This window comes from Alternaria hordeiaustralica (assembly GCF_023758085.1).
Source record: "Alternaria hordeiaustralica strain BMP 2776 chromosome Unknown scaffold_1, whole genome shotgun sequence".
In the NCBI taxonomy this organism is placed as follows: Eukaryota; Fungi; Ascomycota; class Dothideomycetes; order Pleosporales; family Pleosporaceae; genus Alternaria; species Alternaria hordeiaustralica.
This window is the reverse complement of record NW_026056773.1, coordinates 2,343,660-2,364,007: the sequence shown is the minus strand read 5'-3', so window position 1 is coordinate 2,364,007 and position 20,348 is coordinate 2,343,660. Positions and strand designations below refer to the sequence as shown.

At 52.5% G+C, this 20,348-nt stretch overlaps 7 protein-coding genes across 7 annotated transcripts; 2 read left to right on the top strand and 5 right to left on the bottom strand.

Moving 5' to 3' along the window:
* Window positions 1-2,320: 2,320 nt before the first annotated feature.
* Window positions 2,321-4,173, bottom strand: J4E84_000735 (uncharacterized protein; the record flags this gene model as incomplete). The annotated part of the gene is made up of 4 exons (XM_049383371.1): window positions 2,321-2,523; window positions 2,580-3,521; window positions 3,570-3,811; window positions 3,863-4,173. The coding sequence occupies 4 exons, from the start codon at window positions 4,171-4,173 to the stop codon at window positions 2,321-2,323; spliced, it is 1,698 nt and encodes a 565-aa protein (XP_049248889.1).
* A 2,732-nt stretch (window positions 4,174-6,905) lies between these two features.
* Window positions 6,906-7,674, bottom strand: J4E84_000734 (uncharacterized protein; the record flags this gene model as incomplete). Its single annotated transcript, XM_049383370.1, has 3 exons — window positions 6,906-7,092; window positions 7,294-7,527; window positions 7,628-7,674. The coding sequence occupies 3 exons, from the start codon at window positions 7,672-7,674 to the stop codon at window positions 6,906-6,908; spliced, it is 468 nt and encodes a 155-aa protein (XP_049248888.1).
* Window positions 7,675-8,697: 1,023 nt separating this feature from the next.
* J4E84_000733 (uncharacterized protein) lies at window positions 8,698-9,978 on the bottom strand (the record flags this gene model as incomplete). The annotated part of the gene is made up of 4 exons (XM_049383369.1): window positions 8,698-9,051; window positions 9,102-9,268; window positions 9,381-9,503; window positions 9,903-9,978. The coding sequence occupies 4 exons, from the start codon at window positions 9,976-9,978 to the stop codon at window positions 8,698-8,700; spliced, it is 720 nt and encodes a 239-aa protein (XP_049248887.1).
* Window positions 9,979-13,186: 3,208 nt separating this feature from the next.
* Window positions 13,187-13,765, top strand: J4E84_000732 (uncharacterized protein; the record flags this gene model as incomplete). The annotated part of the gene is made up of 1 exon (XM_049383368.1): window positions 13,187-13,765. One exon carries the CDS (start codon window positions 13,187-13,189, stop codon window positions 13,763-13,765), a length of 579 nt encoding a protein of 192 aa, XP_049248886.1.
* Window positions 13,766-14,877: 1,112 nt separating this feature from the next.
* On the top strand, window positions 14,878-16,169 carry J4E84_000731 (uncharacterized protein; the record flags this gene model as incomplete). The annotated part of the gene is made up of 2 exons (XM_049383367.1): window positions 14,878-15,149; window positions 15,203-16,169. 2 exons carry the CDS (start codon window positions 14,878-14,880, stop codon window positions 16,167-16,169), a joined length of 1,239 nt encoding a protein of 412 aa, XP_049248885.1.
* Window positions 16,170-16,703: 534 nt separating this feature from the next.
* J4E84_000730 (uncharacterized protein) lies at window positions 16,704-18,275 on the bottom strand (the record flags this gene model as incomplete). Its single annotated transcript, XM_049383366.1, has 4 exons — window positions 16,704-17,667; window positions 17,720-18,084; window positions 18,139-18,189; window positions 18,240-18,275. 4 exons carry the CDS (start codon window positions 18,273-18,275, stop codon window positions 16,704-16,706), a joined length of 1,416 nt encoding a protein of 471 aa, XP_049248884.1.
* An 847-nt stretch (window positions 18,276-19,122) lies between these two features.
* J4E84_000729 (uncharacterized protein) lies at window positions 19,123-20,035 on the bottom strand (the record flags this gene model as incomplete). The annotated part of the gene is made up of 3 exons (XM_049383365.1): window positions 19,123-19,832; window positions 19,883-19,951; window positions 20,002-20,035. The coding sequence occupies 3 exons, from the start codon at window positions 20,033-20,035 to the stop codon at window positions 19,123-19,125; spliced, it is 813 nt and encodes a 270-aa protein (XP_049248883.1).
* Between the last annotated feature and the right edge of the window lie 313 nt (window positions 20,036-20,348).

Here is a 20,348-nt window from a genome sequence, read left to right as displayed (position 1 = left end):
GCAATTTCGCGTGTTCATGCCCCTGACAGTTTCCATAATCACGTAATCTCTGTCCCTGACTGTTTCCCTGGGGCTCGAACCTCTTTGCTTGAGGACAGGTACACCGGGGCAACGCGCATCGCGGTCATGAGAACGGAAATTGTTGGTTAACAACCGAGATAGTTCCAGATTGTTCAAACGCCTCCAACACCATCTATCAATACTCTGAGGCAGAGAACTTGGCATGAAGATACTCGTTCGCTCTCGTCCAGTAGTAATCTCATCAGATGACGGATCTAGTAGTATAGGGATCAGATAGCACAAAGTCTTAGAACAACGCTGCTCTTGATATGTCCAGGCACGTGTAAAGTATGGATCTTCAACTAGTCTCTTGAAGATCATGTGTAGCGGAGAATCAATAGCGCTTTTTCCTCGGGCGTCTTCTCCGAGAATGTTTTCCAGATTGTTGCTCCAGTACCAGTTACCAAGCCAGTTGAGCGATATAAGACCTGTCGCAGCACCGGTGACCTTAGGATCAACACAGTCTTCCTCTTCAATTTCATTGTTCAGAGTTCCGTCCACTGTGTCTTTTCCATGGGCCTCAATGCAGCGCTGCAACAAGGTCGCTTGGTTCGGGCTTATACTTTGCGACAGAACGATAGCGGTGCATTTGGACCGCTCATAAATTCTATGCATATGCGCGATATGTTCATCGCGATCTATTGCATCGTCTTGGTCGATACACTCTTGGTCAATCCAGAGGCGACCAGTCTTGGTTTGATGGGTATCGTATTGCAGTGCCCGGTGAAGGACAGATGGAGGGCAACGTGGCGGGCGGGCTTCCGTGTCGCTGGTCCAGATCATGAACTCCGGCGTATTGAACTGGGCAGCAAGACTCTCAGGCTGTGCCCAAGTGTACGATACAGCAACATATTCCCAGTCGGGATCATATTCTGCTCTCTGGGTAAGACGTAGATGGACCTGGATGCAGGTGTACAAAATCAGCATTTGTCTTACGCGCAGTGTGTATAGCGAGATTACTGACTGTGTTGCCTGGAGGCTCGGACAGCGACCTATCGCGCAGAGTGAGAAATCGAAGAGGAATCTGCGTATCAGAGACGATTTCCTTGTATTTTGTCTCGAGCTCTGTCAAGGCTGTTTGGAGAGCTTCGATACTAGGGTATAGTTCGCCAAATGTCTTGTCAGAATCAAGCTTCATTTGAAATTGCTAGAGGACTGGGGAAGTGGAGGGAAGTGAAGATCACTCTGATAGCTATGGACTCGACGATGTGGCTGGCATCCTAGAGACTAGGGTTAGCCCCCGCCCAAGGCTGAGCTGAACATGCACGTATGAAGGCAAGCTTGATGGGCAACGACACCATCACCTGCAGCCTCCCACATCCCGCAAGGCTGTTCACAGAGAAATTGTTCGTTGGGCATGCGGCACTGTTCATCACAGGCAGCCGCGATGGCTTCTTCGCGCCATTCCAAGGAGCAGGGCGGATTGACCAGAGCCTCCAGAAAAATGTTGAAAGGCAAGGCATGGGAGTTGAAGGCGATGCTCGCGCTTGGTGAGCAGTGGTGAGCCTGGAGCCCCCACCAAGCTGCGCACAGATGCTACACCACCAGGTAAGAGCGAGCTCCGCCACAGCGCGCCTGTCAGAGGCAAGCCCAACGAAGGATCAATTGATCCAACCATGCAACCGTCCCATCTCTCAACAAGCGCGCAAATGTTACGTCGGCTGACACAGATCATCGACGTAAGTTCTCGTCACTGACAGTACTCCAACTTCTCATGCGAGCCATTTCCCCAAATGCAGCATGCGACCCATCAGCCTCGTACCACCTACTCAAACGATGCCACAAACACCGCGCCGGTTAATCGAACGCAAGAACACGCGCCTCCGCTGTCAGCCCGTCAGCCTTGTGCTACATAGCGAACACTGGGGTCCCTATCTAGAGCCGAGGAGAACAGAATGCGACAATGGGTTCTTGGACATTGCGCAAACGGACGCTTGATACGTCACATCGTAGTCACAGCTTGTGGTTTGAGTCAAATTCCCAGACTGCTGGAAGCACGCATATAGCTGGAGATCTCAGGTGGTGAAGCAGCTGCCATAACGTGCACTCTGGATTGAGTCTCGCGTACGCTTTCCAGCGATCACAATGTGGAACGCGGATTGAAACCCAGTGACAGAGGTTCAGGTATGCTATTCCACTAAATATATAACTCCACAGCATCGGGTGCGAGCTAGCAGGTCTATGCATTGCAGTAACATCTAGTGACATCGGCAGTTCCATACATTGAGTATCCTTCTTACACATCGTTCCTACCAGATGACTAGACTGTAGAGGTCTCGTGCTTAGTAGTAAGGTTCTCGAGGGGAATCTCGATATGCTTGTCAGCGAGGTTCATGTCGCCAGCGAAGGTGCTGTGGGGCTTCCAATTGCGGGAGGTGCGAGGAGTGCTCTCCTCCAACATCTTGTCGACTTGCTCAAGCGTAAGACCCTTGGTTTCGGGAACAAAGAAGTAGGCGAAAAGGACTGTTTATGAATTAGCAAAAGGCTCCATAGGACTGCAAAGAATATGAGAAACTTACATGAAACGCAGCAGAGCGAGCCCCACAGGAAGAAGACATTTGATCCCATACGAGCGGAGTCATCGCGGTCAGCAACAAGGTAAGGCGTGATGATACCGATGATGCAGTTCCAGAACCAGTTGCTAGCCGTGGACAGACCGACGCCACGAGATCGAATAGTCAAAGGAAAGATTTCGCCGATCACAATCCAGGCGCACGGTCCCCAGGTGGTAGCAAAGACGGAGATGTTCAAGCAGATGAATGCGATCATGGCTCTGGTAGCATTCGGGTTGGCAGGATGGTCGGCAGTGTTTCTGCCAGCGGTGGCTCCGATAGCTCCGACGATGAACTGCATGATAACCATGCCAGCAGCTCCAAAAACAAGGAGAGGGCGTCTGCCAATCTTCTCGACCATAACGAACGAGGCCGGGGTGGATAGCACGTTGACAAGAGTTGTGACGAGAGAGATGAGGAAAGGGTTGCTGATGGAGCCGAGCTGCTGGAAGAAGACCGGGCCGAAGTAGAAGATGAAGTTGATGCCAGTCAGCTGCTGCATGGCCTGCATGAAGATGCCAATCGTAGTGCGACGGGCGTTGGACGAGGGCTGAGAGAGCTTTCCCTTGAAGCAAGCCATCCATGAGCCGAGATAGCTACCCTGGGGAACAACGGACATTTCGTATTCGTGATTAGCAAGAATCTCAGCTAGTTCATCCTGGATATATTCGGAGTCAAGAGGTTGGCCACGGACACGGCCAAGTGCGGCGGCAGCCTTATCGAGCTTGCCCTTCTTGACCCAGTAACGAGGGGACTCAGGGAGGAGAGCGAGACCGATGGCGAGAATGATAGCCCACAGGAACTGTACAGCGATTGGAATTCGATAGGAGCCAGTATCGCGTCTGTTCTGAGTGGCATATACAACGCAGTTGGCGAGTAAGATACCGATGGTAATGCAGAACTGGTAGCCTATCAAAGTCAGGGTGTATACATGCAGGCCATGTGGATAGTACTTACCAGCGACTACAGCACCGCGGACCTTCTTGGGTGCGATCTCAGACATATAGAGAATGACAATGGATGAGATGAAACCCACACCGAAACCGGCGATAAGTCGACCAGCAACCATGACACCAAGCCCGGTAGAGGCTGTCTCAAGGATACCTCCGACAATGAAGATACCACATCCCATGATGATTGTGAAACGACGTCCGATAAAGTCAGCAATATCACCAGCCATGATGGCGCCGAAGAAGGTACTGTGTTCTGTTAGTATTCACTGGTAACACTATTGGTCTTTTCTCACATACCCGGCAGAGAGGATGGATGTGACGAGCGATTGCTGCCATGGTACGACCACGAATGTAGAGTTGCGATAGTCTTTGATGGTCTGGCTGGTGGAGTCAAGGCCCGGATATACGACGTCGGGGTATTCAGCTCCAGTGTATTGCTTTATGAAGTAGTCCATGTTGAGGACTCCACCCATCCAGCCAGTGTCATATCCAAAGAATATTCCTCCGAACGCAGCGAATGCGACGATCAGATAGGCTCGAACGGTGACAGGAGCCTCGACCCGGTTGAGGTCATGCGTCCCAGTGAGGGTAACACCACCTCCTGGCATTGTCGCTAATTATTCCAAGATTGCTGGAACAAGAGGTAATTATGATGAAAGGCGCTTTGCGCAGCGTTGAGGAAGCAGAAGTTGGAGAAGGCTGCGGGCGCAATCGACAGTGGGATACCCCAGTTTTTAATATCGCATCCTGAACAGCGGTGATGCTGCAGTGTGGTGCGTGTGTGGCTTTCTATGGTAGCATTGCAATTTCTTACACTAGGCCTGACCAGGTGACTACTCCGCACTTGACACTTCTGGAAGGATTGGTACCATTCTTCATGGGCCGTTGGTATGTGCCAACGGCTAGCGAGAATGTGTATGTCCGCATGTACTGTTGGCATGCGACCGTGTGACCTGTCATCGATCAGCCCACGCTATTGCAGAATTTCCACAAAGACAGCTGCGCTTAAGCTCTAGACAACTATCGATCCGATGTAGACTACCGGATATGTCGCTAGTTCAGGCAGTACAACAGTTGACCCCGGATATAGATCGCCTGGTAGAGACGCCAAAACCTGGGGGTCAAGCTCACTCAAGCTCGCTTTGAAGCCCGTCTTGGCGGTCAAGCCCTGCATATTCATCCCAGTGAACGCTGGCTATCACTTACATGGGGAAGGGACAGGGTGCGAAATGCATGTGAATGGCACTAGTGGACGCTTCTTCAGCCAAGAGCTCTCATCGTTCCATCGATCTGGGGTAATGTTTGGTGCCCGATATACCCTGTTGATCTCCACAAACAGTACGAGCGATACACGATTATGTACATCGAATCAACTTGTCCTTGTGATGGCTGTGGTTTGTCGGCGAAGCCATTGCGCGCCGACACCTGATCGTCTCTTTATTCTTTGTCCAACAGGCGGCAATCTACAGTATATCGCTTACGCGACTCTGGGCATGTTGATGTCCATCACAGACGTTTTGGTAAGTATCCGGGCGTAGCAGACGTGTGCCGCTTCAACGGTCAACCCTTGTGCTGGGCCGAGAACATCCTCGAGCATATGTATGAGCATGTTGATTCGTTCGCGTAGACGAAGGAATGGTAACGATTCGAAGGTCACCAATGAACAGGACGTGCCCGAAAGTTGGTGTGCCTCGTACATATTGCATGCCTGTCTTGTCGCCCATAGGTCAGCTCTCGGAACATCAAAGGCAACTGAAGGATCACGCTCACTCCCCAAGTGTGTTTATCCAGGAAATTGGGATAATTAGAGATACTGGTGGCGCCTCTCCCTTTGTCATCACCTTACCGTTTTGCTAGCCACACCCGTGCGGCGGATCTGGAGAACCCTGTTGCAGGTAAGCAGCCACAGACTGTAGAGACCGGAGAGGAAATGAGCGAATAAGCAAAGAACGGCCGGTATTCCTCAGGCGTGCTATCGGATACCTTCCTAAATGAAATCGCAGTGGCACCCCGCTCTCGAAGGCGTTCACGGATCCCGTGAAGCGACCTCGGGATGCTACTTTGCGACGCCTCCTGGTATCACCCAACAACGGATGCCACCAATCGTCCCGCGAGCCACTAGCATCATCAAACGCTTTACGTCTATTCCATGACCAGAGACGACTTGAAAGTTGGGCGATTCGGAGTGGAGACGGGTGGGCAACGGTCCAACGAGAAGCAACGGCGGACGGGCTTCTCGACAACGGCGCGCTGTGCCGGACAGGTGGTGTGCATAGACTTTGCGCATATCGAGTTACGAAGGACGACCTGCATGCGGGCTGTGCACGTGGATATGCTTCTCATAGAAATGTAGCCGGAAGCAGGTATCCTTGAACCGCTTTTCTGCCTCCGCGGGCACTTCACTCAAAGTTCGAGCAGCTCCTGCGGGCGACTATTCCTAGCGCCGACTAGCGTGGTGGGCTTGATTCTGCGGGGCGTACCTCGATCCCACTCCCATGTACAAAGCCAACAAGCATAGAAAACTCACTATTCGCGGTAATAATCTTTTGAATTGTAACGGCAGCAGTATATCGAGAGTCATGGAATTTTTTTTGATGGCCTCTGAGGGCAATCAACCTCGTCAGGCCCAATGCGCCAGTGGAAATGTCGCGTAAACCGCGCTGTAGTCATTGTATGTAGTACTTCGAGACTTCACGGAACAAGCGCCATCCGCATCCCGGCATCATTGCCAAGGTCTATGGTAGACACTGCTGCGGTATAATGATTCAACTTATTCGAACACGATCTAGTTATCTGCTCTTCACCTTAGAAATCCATGGGCTTAGCGCCATTACGGTCCTGATGTTCAACTGGGTCATTGGAGCGCTTCACTCACTCGAAGGCACAGATTTCCGCTTACCGATGATCTAGTACCAGGCGTGCCAAGCTTTCACATTGAGCGGTACGACGAGAATGTTACATTTATCGCGGTGAGAGGCACGTTCGTGATCTCGGCAAAGCTGGCGTTCCTGGCACAGTCGCGCGCTCGATCAGGGCTCGATGTGGTACTACTCGAATGAGCTGGGACTGTAGCATAATTTGGGCTGTCATGCTCGACGCATAAGAGGAAGTTTCAGACTTTGGCTGATTATAGTATATATACTGAGTAGGGTCAGAGTTCAGCAGGTTGCATTGCACTAATCCTAGCCTTTCCAGCATCTATTATATTCCAAATCTGCTCTTCCTATACGAGCGGCGGATTTGGATGCTCATACCTTCTCCCGTAGCGTACGCGTCTCACAGATCGACAGAACTTAGGAGCACCCAGTGATTGACAGCGACAGTACTTAGGTACAACGTTCTAGTCTTGCTCGATATTTTCGTAATACGTATCAATGCCCTTCTTCTTTGGTATGTTCCCCAGGTGCGCAGCGCGGGCCTTAGCAATCGATTCGCCTAGATCTTTTGTGAAGTCCTTGTGGAGAAGTTGGAATTGATCGAAGATGCTTGTGATTGAAACCGCAGTCCACAGGTCAGTGACGAAACGTCTGGCTGGACTGTTCGAAGGTGTGCCTTCATAGATCGCGTTGATTGTGTTCGGGCCTGGAACATGCCATTGATCATTAGACCCTTTTAAGTGGGTGACAGCCAGTGATTCTGATATCATCGCATTATTTGTCGCGATATCTTGGAGTTTTTCCGCCAGGATATAGACACTGAAGATAGTATAGTGTTTCTCATGGATGTACACTCTGAATTCGACCTTGTCAAGCATCCTCAACTCTTGTGCGGTCTTGCTGATGACAGATAATCCACCAATGTAGACGTAGCTGATGTAGAGGGCGAAAGTGTCCGGTTCATCGTCGGGGAAATTGATGACTCTTGTATCTGCCTCCTGCCAGTTGCCATTCATGGCGCGGCGGAAGAACTCTGAACGGGAAGTGAGGGAGCTTTCGTGCGCGATGAAGTCCTGTGTTCGGATCCTTCCCTACGCGTATAGTGACTGCTGAGGTAGACTTGAAGCTACGAGTATGATGTCAGTCTCGCAATTGCTTGCAAAATGCTCTGGTGTTGTCATCTTACCTCATGGTGCTTGACTTGCTACCTTGAGTAGTCTTCGGGTTCGCCATGGCGATGTGCACCACTCCAGCTGGTGATGTTTAGCTTGAAAGTAAGACGTCGAAGTTCAGGCGGAAGGATCCAGTCGTGATCGTAGCCTGTGAGCGACGCTAAAGTAAAGTTGAGAGTGAGCAGGAAGGTGCGACAGATGACGACGATCAACCCATTCCCGCGGACGCAGCATCGACTGCGTGTCTACAAAGCTATGAAATGCTGCGGCTTCAGCGACACGGTACACGCTTTAAAGTGTACATACTTTGTAATACTACACCGATCTCTGAGACTATTATCGTCAGCTCCCACCAGGGTCGCTAGAAGTTTGCAAGGTGCACTTCGCATGTACAAGACAACAGGTGTTCACCCATGTCGCGAAGGTGTGCGAAGTAGCTCGTCTTCTTTTTTGAGATGCTCATAATAATATCACCGGCACATTCGGGAGACCTGAGACACGACCGGAGCTTTTTTGGAGCGGCGCAGGAAGTCGCAGGTCGGCGTTCCTGTAGAATTCGCCCGGTAGCCGGCACCCGGAAGAAATGAGAAGATCGGGCAGAGCCGGTTATCTTATCAAAGACCCACATGCCCCTCACATGACTCGCAGCATTTACGCGTCAGATCAAAACAACGCGTCACATTCACCGAGTTCAGAGACGCGTAACGTTTGAAGTATGTGTTGATTTGAATTGCTTGAGACGATAGCATCACGTCGTAGCTAGCCTCCCATAACGCCAGATTGCGACGCTGAAGAGAACAATGACAGTAGAGTAGACATCCATCCGCAGTGACAGACACGCGCCAGAACGCCCGGCCAACATGATATATCCCAGGTAAGAAAATCAGGGACGAACACCGTAGGCCTGCCTTGCCATATCCGCCGGTGGCCGAACCACGCCCACCTGTAAAACCCATAGACTAGTAGTGTGACAAAGGGAATACGTGAAGAAGATGTCGTCTAGCGTACGCCCCGAAGCTAACGGACGGTAGCATGGTAAAATAAAAAAGGTCAACAAGAACAAACAAGCTTAAACTGGAACAGCTCATGCCTTGGCCTTTGGTGTTGCCTTCTTGGGCGTCGCCTTCTTCTTGGGTGTGGTGGCCTTCTTCGCTGCGGCGGTCTTCTTTGCTGCTGGTGCCTTCTTTGTTGCCTTGGTTGCGGCGGCGGGAGCCTTGGTCTTGGTGACGCGACCAGACTTGGTCTTTCCGAGCACGCGCGATACCTCCTCCTCGACAGCGGGGGCTGCAGTGGGGGCAGTCTTGCGGGGTTTGCTGGCGTTGGCCTTGGGCTTAGCGGCAGGGGCAGCCTTGGTAGCAGCAGCTGTGGCAGTGGCCTTCTTCGGGCGGCCGACAGCCTTCTTGGGAGCAGCAGCCTTGGTGGTGGTGGCCTTGGCCTTCTGTAGAGGAAGTCAGACACGTAGGCTCATGACAGCAGGCAGATACTTACAGTGGTCGTGGCCTTCTTGGTGGCGGGGGCCTTCTTCTCAGTAGTCTTCTTCTCGACGGTCTTCTTCTCAGTGACCTTCTTCTCGGCCTTGGGCTCAGACTTCTTGGTAGCGGTGGCAGCGGCAGGCTTGGCCTCCTTCTTCGCAAGCTTTACTGGTCCAGACGTGCCTACATGACGCGTCAGTAAGGTTCAGATGACTCATGATACGTGCGTGTAGGATACACAGTAGCGACGTGTTGAAGATGTGTCGTCGCGCAGACTTGGTGGAGAGGCACTTACCCTTGGGACGCGCAAAGTCACCCTTCTCCTCGCCGGAAGTAATAGCACGGTTGACGTGACTCCTGAAGGCAGCATCGCTAAGGTTGCCGACCTTGTTGTTGGCTTGGATGTACTTCTGGATAGCTTGACGGCTGTTGGCGCAGAGTCAGCGTGAGTTCTGAGGTACGCGCGCTTTCAGACGAAAGCATGCCGCAACATATGAGCGACGACATGTGGGTATTAATTTTACTAACCTTGATCCATTTCGTTCCTTGAGCTGTAGCATGCATAGAGCTCGTCAGTAATCATGTTCACTTGGGGGAGTAATGTCATGGAGCGTTATTGTGATTCGCGCTGAAGTTGGCGTTGCGAGCTGTCGCAAGCTGTCGCAAACTCATGTGCAGGGCAACACGCCTGGGATAGACTCACGTTGATGATAGCATCCTTGACCATGTCTAAAAGAGTCAGCATTGACCGGCGACAAAGACGCGACTATCGGGCAACCGACGCGACCGCGTTGGGCTGAGATATCATAGTACATACCGATGTAGGAGCCATGGGCAGGTGCGGCAGCGGCGGCCTTGGCCTTGGAAGGGGTGGTGTTCTTCTTGGGAGGCATTGTTGCTAGTGATTTGGATGGGAAGATAGACGCGTTACTGATGCTTCGAACGAGAGGGCGAACGTGAAAATCGATGGAAGAATGGTGGTGGTGGGAAGTCTGGAAGTCGCTGAGTTGGGGCAAGCACGCGGCGGGTGGGGTATGCGCCGTTCTTATACTTTTCAGGGATCAGAATCGGCGCCCCCAGATCACCAACTCGAAGGCGCTAATCTTCCAGGCCTGATCAAGATGCGCTTCAGTTTGATCTCATGTTGCAATACTGCCGCCTACGCTGACTGGGCGCCGTGCGGCTGCTGTCCGTTCGATTTGTTGGGGGTCTTTCCTGTCTCCCTGCTGGAAGCGCAGCCCTTCACCCCATCTCCTCTCCTTCGAGTCGCTCTTTTCAACTTGGTGACGCTTAACCATGGCCAACGCATGCCAGGAGCCTTACCGCAGGCACCTTTGGCCTCGAGCTTCAGTCGTGCCAATAGTCCCTGCTTGTTGTTTCGTCTGAGTCATCTCTGTCAATCCACGATAGCTGCAGCTTGCGTCTTGAAGGAATCGATTTTGCGCAAGCTTCCGCTCGAATCCTCGAAGCCTATTGACGAGACGCGTTGCTACATGCTTACTGTTTGCTTTTTCTCTATGCCAGTCTTGTACTCGATGGAATACTCCATGATTTATGTTGGCTTGATAGGCTCTCGGGACTCGAGTCTAGTCTTGATGGTTGTGGTTTTGGCGATACATGCGTCGCGTCATCTACCTTCCATGGTGTTTCGCTCTGCGCGCCGACACCTCGAACACGACCCGCCTCCACGCGTACAAATTGGCAAAGCAAAGACATCCTCCTTGTCTTTGGGTATTGCGCAACGCGTACATAGATTTTCAGAGCATTCCCTCGAGCGTGTCGGTCAGCATGGTGTTGAATTGATGACGTGTTGCAGTGTGTCAGGCGGGGTGATCACGCGTACAATTCTATCGCTACAATCCTCTTCCGCACAACCTCTCTTGTTACAGCCTAATTGAGTGCCTTGAGAACGTAAAGCACATACCCAAAGGCCGTTTCTCTGGGTAGCAGATCCATCCAACCTATATACAACGCGTTGTGGCTGGCATGCGAACGCGGCGTTGTTTCGCGGCTCTTGGCTGGACAGTGTGGGACAGTCCAACACTGATTGCCAGCAGCCAACATACGGAAAGCCGACATTGGCCACTCGTGGGACATGTCCTAGGGCAGACGTGAACTGATGTTTAGTATAGGCTCATATCTATATATCTGGTCTTCCGAGTATCCTACAATGCGCGGATGTCTTACCTGGGCACGCTGCATGATCCTGCTAGTAGAGAAATTACCTACAATAACTTCTACGACTAGGGCCGGTTCTTGTGCTCCTACAAATTCATCTCTCATATTAAAGGACATAGCTCTCATTCATACTAAGCTGTAGTTATTGGGGACTTTGGGTCCGTGTGGCCGTCGGGTCTTTGAATGTTCCAATATTGTGTTCGGGTTGTGGGTTATTGCAGCACTAAAACCGCGCATGATAGAAACTCAAAAAAACATAACGCCATCACTTACGCCATGGTAGCCGAAAGATACCCAGAAAACTAAATCACCACAGCGACAGAACACCGTTGTCTTTTCACAGGTTGCAGGAGGCTACCTAAGTAGTTCTGAATATACCAAAAGAGTGGACTTGTGCACACCTTCTTTGGAGATGCCAGCATTATACCTACAACCCCAGCGCAGTCAAACTACACTGACAAGCCTTACACGAAGAAAACGGCAATATGAGAAGGGACATTGGAAGGATAGAGCTTAGTACGCGGAATCATGTACATCACACGACATTCAATACCTAGGTATGTCGGAGCCATCGAGAGGCTAACATTAACCACCATTCCGGGTAGTGATGCATTACCATGTCGGAACACAAGGCTTATAGTCAATTCACGAGAAACACAGTGAAATAGAAGGAGCGTACACAGCAACATCGCGAGGAAGTTCGAGCCGTATTGAAGCGAGCCGTCTGCTTCGATGTTACTTTCGTTACTGTCGGGAAGAGCGAAACGAACAGCCGTTTGCCGCGTACAGCGAGGCCGTGAAGACATAATATAGGGACGTAAGAAGGAGATTCGTCGAGCACAAAAGTCGCGGACGTAAAAGGGTGGTGTGGGACGCGCTCGATATCGTATCATTTGGGCTGGTTCGTTTCGGAATCCGCGGGCAGATGGGTTGACGTCTTTGACGCGGAAAGTGATGTGGCAATAGTCTAGATGCGCATCTTGCTAAATGAACACGAAGGTCAGTAATTGCCTCATCACTCCGGATTTGTGGGGTACGACCTGTGCTCTTGTTTGAGAACGATGCTCACCTTTGTGCCATGTGCCATCTCAGTATTAGGTACGCTTGTGAGTCTGATGTGCAGCTCTCGCCAACCTCGAATCGATTTTTGAGCGGACACTGTGATACGGTCTCATTACTTTGAGTACATTGGAAAGGTATTTTCCGAAGACGCGTGGACTCTTGTGTTCAGCTTGATGCACAAATCGCCGTCAGTACCGAGGACTGCTTCGTCGCGAACCCCTTTTCGCTACACCGCCATGCAACGATGCAACCCGAGCAGAACACGAGCAACGACGATTGTCGCCCATCCCAATGTTGTTTCGACCGTGAAGGTCGGTCAAGGAGCGTTCGGTCATGCGATCTATTCTTGTGTCTCGCCTGTCGGCCGGCCAATAGGATCACCTCGGGCTGTTAGCCCGGGTTCAAAATTGGCAGCAGCTAGCCAGCCTCCGTTAATTCATTGCTGGCATCGGCCCGTCGACGTGTCCACCGCTGCGTCACTCACCACACATTCCATTCGACGTTTTGCGCACACGCCACGTTTGCTTGCCGGCATTTCGGAGAATAGGCCTCGCACGACCCTGAGTAGCAGAGACCATCGTGGCGCATGCATTATGCGAGACCAAAATATGGAGCATACGGAAGATTCTATGGGCCAGTGCTCGTGTTCGGATCGAATGTGACCTCATGTTGCTGTATTGTTGGGGTTACTCTCGTACGGCCGCGAGGAGACTGTATACGAGGTCGCTGTGTATATAAGAGCTGGAGGTCTTGCTCTATAGATCATCATCCAACACAAACACAATCAAACATCAAGACTACATCCACCAACCAGCTTACCATCTTCACCCTACACTACTTCCACACCCAACTACAATCAAGATGAAGTTCACCACCGCTGCCATTGCTGCCACTGCCGCCAGCCTCGTCACTGCTCTCCCTACCGACTCCAAGATCAAGGACGGCGATGTCTTCACAATCCAAACCATCCGCTCAGGCAGCGACTTCCAGTACAGCACCTTCCAGGCTGTCCAGAACTCCCTCGTGATCAACGCAGGCCAGCAGAACGCTTCCTGCGGTCCAGAACCCCACAACTACGCTTCGTTCCAGCTCAGCAACGGCAGCCTCTACCTCTACACTGCCAACCCTCCTCAGCAGTTCTTCGTTGACAGGTCCGGCATGGGTCAGGGCGTTATCCAGTACACCACCGGTGCTCAACCCATGGTGAAGAACGGAGAAAGGACTACCTTCGCCATCAACGACGACGGAAACCTTGTCTTCCGTGACCAGACTGGCGAGGACATCGACTTCCAGGCTTGCCAGCCTTCTCTCGGTGGCGGCTACTCCGTCTGGTTGGGCGGTGTTACCCGTCCTGCTGGAGCCGACGAGTGCTACGGCTTCATCGCAAGGGCGATCAAGGAAGAGAACCCCACCAAGTGCCTCTACACCCAGTACCCATAAGGAAACTGCAACGGACACCTTGGCTTCGTCGATCGCGGATCGTAAAGGCTATCTACACTGCAAATATTTGAGCAACATTCTTTTCTTGTAAATACAACACTTAAATAGACAATATCATTCCAACCCAAACAAACCAGATCTTGATGAAAGTGATATTGTCTGCAGTATATATGTTGACCTGCCGCTTCCTGTGGTATGGTGTTGTGGCAGTTTTCCTACAAACCCATCACACAGCTGGATGAGGGAAATGAATCGGTATTGAGGGATAGAGATCCAGCTCATGAACGAAGACTGCGTCATGCTGGGAACTCATCGCCACATTGGACGAACAGAAACCATCGAAGAAGAAAGAGAGAAGATGACGCCCATATCAAAAGCAAAACGATTCTGGCGTGGACTTGGATGGGAAAGTGGTGAGGTTCGGACTACGCCGAGCGATCCTCTGCAGGCTAGCGCGCCATGCTGATAAGCCGCAGGGTCCGCTCGTCCCTGGGCTAACGCAATCGTCGTCTTATCGCCAGGCACGCGTTACACGTGCACCCGTCACATTCGCCCTGAGACGCCATCTGACTGGTTCCCGAGCAGCAGATCACCATCATGCCCCAAACGCGGCCCTGCGTGACCTCGCCCGGCGTGATGCCTGGTACTGCGCCTTGAGTGGCTATGTCCTCTGTCCCTTTCATCCCCCATAAACACCCATCCCCAGCGCCATCGTCGGGGTGGCCATAGTACACCTACGCACTACCCTACCTCGCCCCGAACCTGTTGCACCAGTCGAATCGTCGAGAAGACATCTCGGGCTCTCCGTTGACGCACCTACGGAAAGCAACCCGGCGGCGACAGACTAGACTAGAGGACCGACCTTCCGCATCGAGGAGCAGTGTATTCGCTGCCTGCGAATCAGCGACAGCAACGTGAAGGCGTGTAATCTGAGCTGCCGTTACGGGAGGGATCGATCCGCGAAAGCTTGTGTAGTCTTGTTGCACAGCGCCAAATTATCTCCTCCGTCCTTGCAGTAGTACGAGGCAAGCGGGAACATGCCGGCCATGCTAGACTCCCTGGTGGGAGCCGCGAGGGAGAAGGTACATAACGCCGCGGCTTCCACTGCAGAGATGTTGGCAGCAGAATCAACAGCCATGCCTTCTCTCAAGACCCTCAGCAAGATCGCCCTTGGTGGTGCGCAAGTCATCCTCGGCCATGGAGGACGCGTCATGGGCGACTTTACCCAAAGTTGCCCCAATGCTCAATTGAGCTGCCACAACACCACCGCAGTGGAGAACCTGTGCTGCTTCAATGCGCCGGGCGGACAGATCCTCCAGACGCAGTTCTGGGATGCTTCGCCCGCCACTGGACCAGAGGATAGCTGGACCATCCACGGTCTATGGTAACACTGCCCTTCACCTGCAGCTACCTACTCATGCTAATCATACTGTCCAGGCCCGACCGATGCGACGGCACCTATGACGCCAACTGCGACTCCTCGCGCGCCTACTCCAACATCACTGCCATCCTCAACTCCTTCGGCGCAACCGACCTTCTTTCCTACATGTCCACATACTGGAAAGACTACAAGGGTGACGATGAGTCCTTTTGGTACCACGAGTGGGCTAAGCACGGCACCTGTATCTCGACGCTCGAGCCCGAATGCTACGACGACCACAAAGCCACAGAGGAGGTGGTTGACTTCTTCCAAAAGACTGTCGACCTCTTCAAGACGCTCCCAAGTTACGAGTGGTTGAGCGCAGCGGGCATCACACCCAGCACAAGCAAGACATACACATTCGCTGCCATCCAAAGCGCGATCCAGGCCAAGCGCCCCGGTGTTGAAGTTACCCTAGGCTGCAAGTCCGGCGCACTCAACGAGATCTGGTACCACTACGATGTTCGTGGTAGCGTACAGACTGGCGAGTTTGTTGCTTCAGACCCCGATGGCACGAAATCGACATGCCCCCAGACGGGAATCAAGTACCTTCCCAAGAACGCTGGATCCTCCCCTCCGTCTACCACCACGACTGCTGGTGGACCCGCACCCACCTCTGCGCCTGGAACGCCTTTCAGCGGTAAGGGCTACCTCAACGTTGTCGTCAACGGCGCAAAGAAGGGATGTATCATTTCCAAGGGCACCTGGTACACAACCGGTACCTGCGCGACTTTCACCGCTGCCGAGGCAGACAACGTCTTCACTTTGTCGAGCTCCAAGGGTAAGTGCGGCATCGTTGGTGGAGCCCTAGCTTGCGACGGCTCTGCCAGCGTGACCGGATTCACAAACGCGGACGGTAACTTGGCTGCTGGCGGCAACGCGCAATGGAGTGCAGACAAGGTTGCGTCGGGTAGTACACAGCAGACTGTGTACGCTGGCGGAGATCACTCCGCTACCTTTTCCATTACCTGGCAGTCGGCGTAAACGCCACAGGTCTCAGCATAGACTTCTTAGCATTCAATCCATGACATCAATACCTGTGAATATTGTGGCAGCCAAGCTTCATGAAGTTGTGATTCGAATCGTCTCTCTCGACCCTGGCTGCTTTAAGTGAAGAATGTCGTCTTCGATCACCGGCACAGCTGCTGCGCGGATTCTAGAAGTTCATACTTGTGTAAAGCTTTATGCCTTAAATAAATGGTCATTACACAATCTGCAGGGCTCAATAGTCTGGTAAGTTCAAGTCATTTGTTTTACATTTGATGATCGAGACATGCTGGTTAAGCAGCGTATCCCATCAAGAGTGCAGGGCACGCTAAGAGCATCTCATCGCGTGGAATCCTCATCTCCAGGTATCTAGTTTTCGTCGCCCTAATCATGTCATTCTTCGTAAATCCGATGGTGTGAGCTGTTGAATATGCCAGTCCAAATTTGCCTTTTTGTTGAAACACCGTAACCCGCTTGGATAAAGAAACGCCTGTGTACGCCGCCTACTCTGCAAGAAAATTGTGTGTAGACTTAGATGGGAAGAGGGAAGGTAACAGCCCAGGCCGCGATCTCCTTCTTGAGGTCGTTGATCTCCTGTACCTCGCCACTGGCAACCCTGCTCTTGAAGTCCTTGAGCTTGTTGTTCTCCTTGGGGAGCTCGCTCTGGATCTTCTTGCAGAGCTTGATGCACTGGTCGATGTAGTTGGCGATATTCTTGAAGTCCTCCTCACCCAGACCACGCGATGTCATGGCTGGGGCTCCGATACGGATACCCATGGGTGTGAGAGCTGACTTGTCACCAGGAGTGGTGTTCTTGTTGCAGGCAATGTTGACTTGCTCGAGAACAGCCTCAACACGGGCACCGTCAAGGGCGAAAGGCTTCAGGTCGAGAAGGACCATGTGGTTGTCGGTACCGTCAGTGACAAGCTTGTAGTCCATGCCCTTGAAGGCAACCTCAAGTGCCTTGGCGTTCTTGATGACTTGCTGCTGGTAGAGCTTGAAGTCCTCAGTCTGCGCTTGCTTGAGCGCAACCGCGAGCGCGGTGATGGTGTGGTTGTGGGGGCCACCCTGGTGACCAGGGAAGACGGAGAAGTTGATGGGTCCCTCGAGGTCGTAGAGTGTCTCCTTGCCGGTCTTGGGGTCAGTCTTGCGAACGCCCTTGCGGAAGAAGATCATAGCACCACGAGGTCCGCGAAGGGACTTGTGGGTTGTGGTAGTGACAATGTCGCAGTATTGGAAGGGCGACTTGTTGACACCAGCAGCGACCAGACCGGAGATATGAGCCATGTCCATCAGTAGGTAGCAGCCGACCTTGTCAGCGATCTCGCGCATGCGGGCGTAGTCGATCTCACGGCAGTAAGCGGAAGTACCGGCGACGAGAACCTTGGGGCGGTACATAAGGGCGTTTTGCTCGAGCTGGTCGTAGTCGATGAGGCCGGTGTCGAGGTTTACGCGGTAGGGGAAAGTCTCGAAGTATGTGGAAACAGCAGAGATCCTACTTCTGGTCAGCATGTCGTCCCAATACATATCGCTCGACCTGTACGCACTTCCTCTGGGGTGTTTGGTAGCCGTGGCTCAAATGTCCACCGTGTGGCAGGTCAAGACCCATCAGCCTGTCGTGTGGCCTCATGATGGCCTGGTAGGCCTGGAGGTTTGCCGGGCTACCACTCAAGCACTGTACGTTGACACCCCACTTCTCCGAGTCGAGGCCGAAAGTCTCAAGGGCGCGCTTCTGGCAGAGCAACTCGATCGAGTCGATGTGCTCGTTGCCACCGTAGTAGCGGGCACCAGGGTAACCCTCGGAGTACTTGTTGGACATGGGCGAGCCGAGCGCATCGAAGACAGCGCGGGAAGTGACATTCTCGGAGGCGATGAGGAGGATGGATTCGCGCTGACGCTGGATTTCCTTCTCCTGCGGTGTTTGTTAGTACAAGTACAAAGTAAGCAGGTAATGGCATAGTCGTACCATGATCTGGGCGACCTCTTGGTCGGTGTCCACCAGGGACTTTTCCATGAGCTGTGCCGCGTTAGCATTGCGCATCTTCTCTTTGACGCGGGGCAACATACGTCCTGGTGGGACTTGGGGAGTGCGTAGCTAGACATGACAGGCGATCAAATGGGGATGTGGTTTGAGGAGAGGGGGATTGAAAGAAAAAGATCGGAAGATAGCAGTAAGACTACAGCGCCTTTAAGCAGTCAGAGCACTAGATGTCCCTCTCATGCCAACCCCACCAATTTTTCTGGACGCGACAAAATGCCCTAGGCTCGCTTAGGTATGGCGCCATCGATAATTGCACTCTGCGGCCGGTCGTCGGAGGGACTCGGGCAGGCTTTGCGAGAGTGTGCAGTCAGACCTGTTCTTACAAGTTGTGTAGATGTAGCTCATGAGTGCGCATTTCATGGCAAGACGAACCCTTTCCCGTTTCGGGTCAAAAAGGCAGGTCGACTGGCGGCTCCGCTACTGCATTTCCCCGCGTTATGCGAGAATACCCCGGATGTCCATCGGGAGATATGAGCCATGCCACTGGACAAAAGGAGGCATTACATTTAACTTCTTTGACTGTCACCCGTCGGGAAAGCATCACGAAAGTTGGGGTAAAAGTTTTTGACGTATCCAATTCTCATTCTTTCATTTACTACATAAATACAGCCCATCCAAGCGTTGCTTTCAGTCGAGTCATTCCTCCTTCGTCTAACCATCGTTGGTGAAAACCAACACTCGCTCATGGATCAAATTGATCTGATGCAAACAGAATCTCCAAACGCCGGGTATGCCAGAAGAATTGTGAGCAGCAAGCTGCCACCGCGTCGCCCAAAATAAAAGGGTATGTAACTGAGCTGAAGAAGTGAAGGCCGAGTAAGCTCGGCGCCAAATTACACAATCGCGCCAACAAAATGCTCATCCTTTCGTAATTATGTTTTGAATGTATTCGCAGCCGGTTCGGTCCTCTTAGTCGTTGTCGGTGAGACGGTCGAGAACAATGATGCTGAGAATCATAACGAGCAACCCGATGGTTACTATTATGAGGAGTACGAAGCCGAACCAACCAAGGACCATGGCCGATGTACCGACACCAGACTTGACGCTGCCGTTACCCAGATCTTGGACGATGGTTGCTGCTGCGACGGATGCTGTGTGTTGCCACAAGACTGACACCAGGACGAAGATTGATGAGATGAAGATGAGCGCAAGGGCGACTTGGGAGACGGGTCGCGACGGGAAGGGCTTGACGTCGACGTCAGATCCGGTTCGCTCGTCTCGCTCCTCGTGCCATCCGGGGAAGGTAGCGAGGAGGATGAAGGTGAAGAAGGCGAGGATGATGGCGACAATGAGCAGGTATGGGAAGACAACCGCGTCCTTGAACGTGGCGGCAACCCAGACAAGGTTGAGGGGGTCCTGGTCGACTGAAACGTTGTCGACGAGCGCAGTGGCGTTGTTGGAGCAAATGAAGCCACCGCCGTCTCTGTTGATGCAGATGCCGAAATAGCCGACGCGTACACCGAGCTGTGCGTTGCCGACGATGTTGGCAATGGCGGCTGTGACACCGGGGTCGACTTGTTCCGGTGCGTAGGTGGGTGTAAACTTTTCGTACCACATGGAAATGAGGAAGATGCCGGGGATGAGCGGTGATGTGGATGAGCATCCTGCGAGTAGCAATGCTGCGAGAATGTTAGCTGTGCCCGTCTGATGTGGTTTCGTCCCAACTTACATAGCAATATTATCGCAATTGCAATGAGAATCATGAGAACATGGTGAAAGCCAAGAAACGGTATTAGCCCTGGAGATTGTTAGTCGTGATCGTTTTCCTGGATGCTGCGGTGTACTTACGTTGCATGCTAACCGCGAACCGTAAGTTCGCCATTGTGAATGTGTCTCTCCTTCAACTGCCTCTTATAGGCCTGTGTTCTCCCTGCGCCCCCAGAGGGCCGGGTGAGATGAGCGGGGAAGTGCACTCAGACTGCGGCTGGTAGTGGTCTCTCTCCTGTGAGGGTACGAGAGGGGAAGCGATGGCGTCTTGTCCCAAGTGTACTGCGTCGAATGCGGGATGCGGGTCGATGTTGGTACGCTCGGCTGGATGGCTCTACAGCGGCGGTGGATGCACTGCGACGACGATGGTCAGATGTCTCCTGTGTGGAAGAATATTCAAAGTGTGGGTGGTAGCGTGGAATGTGACT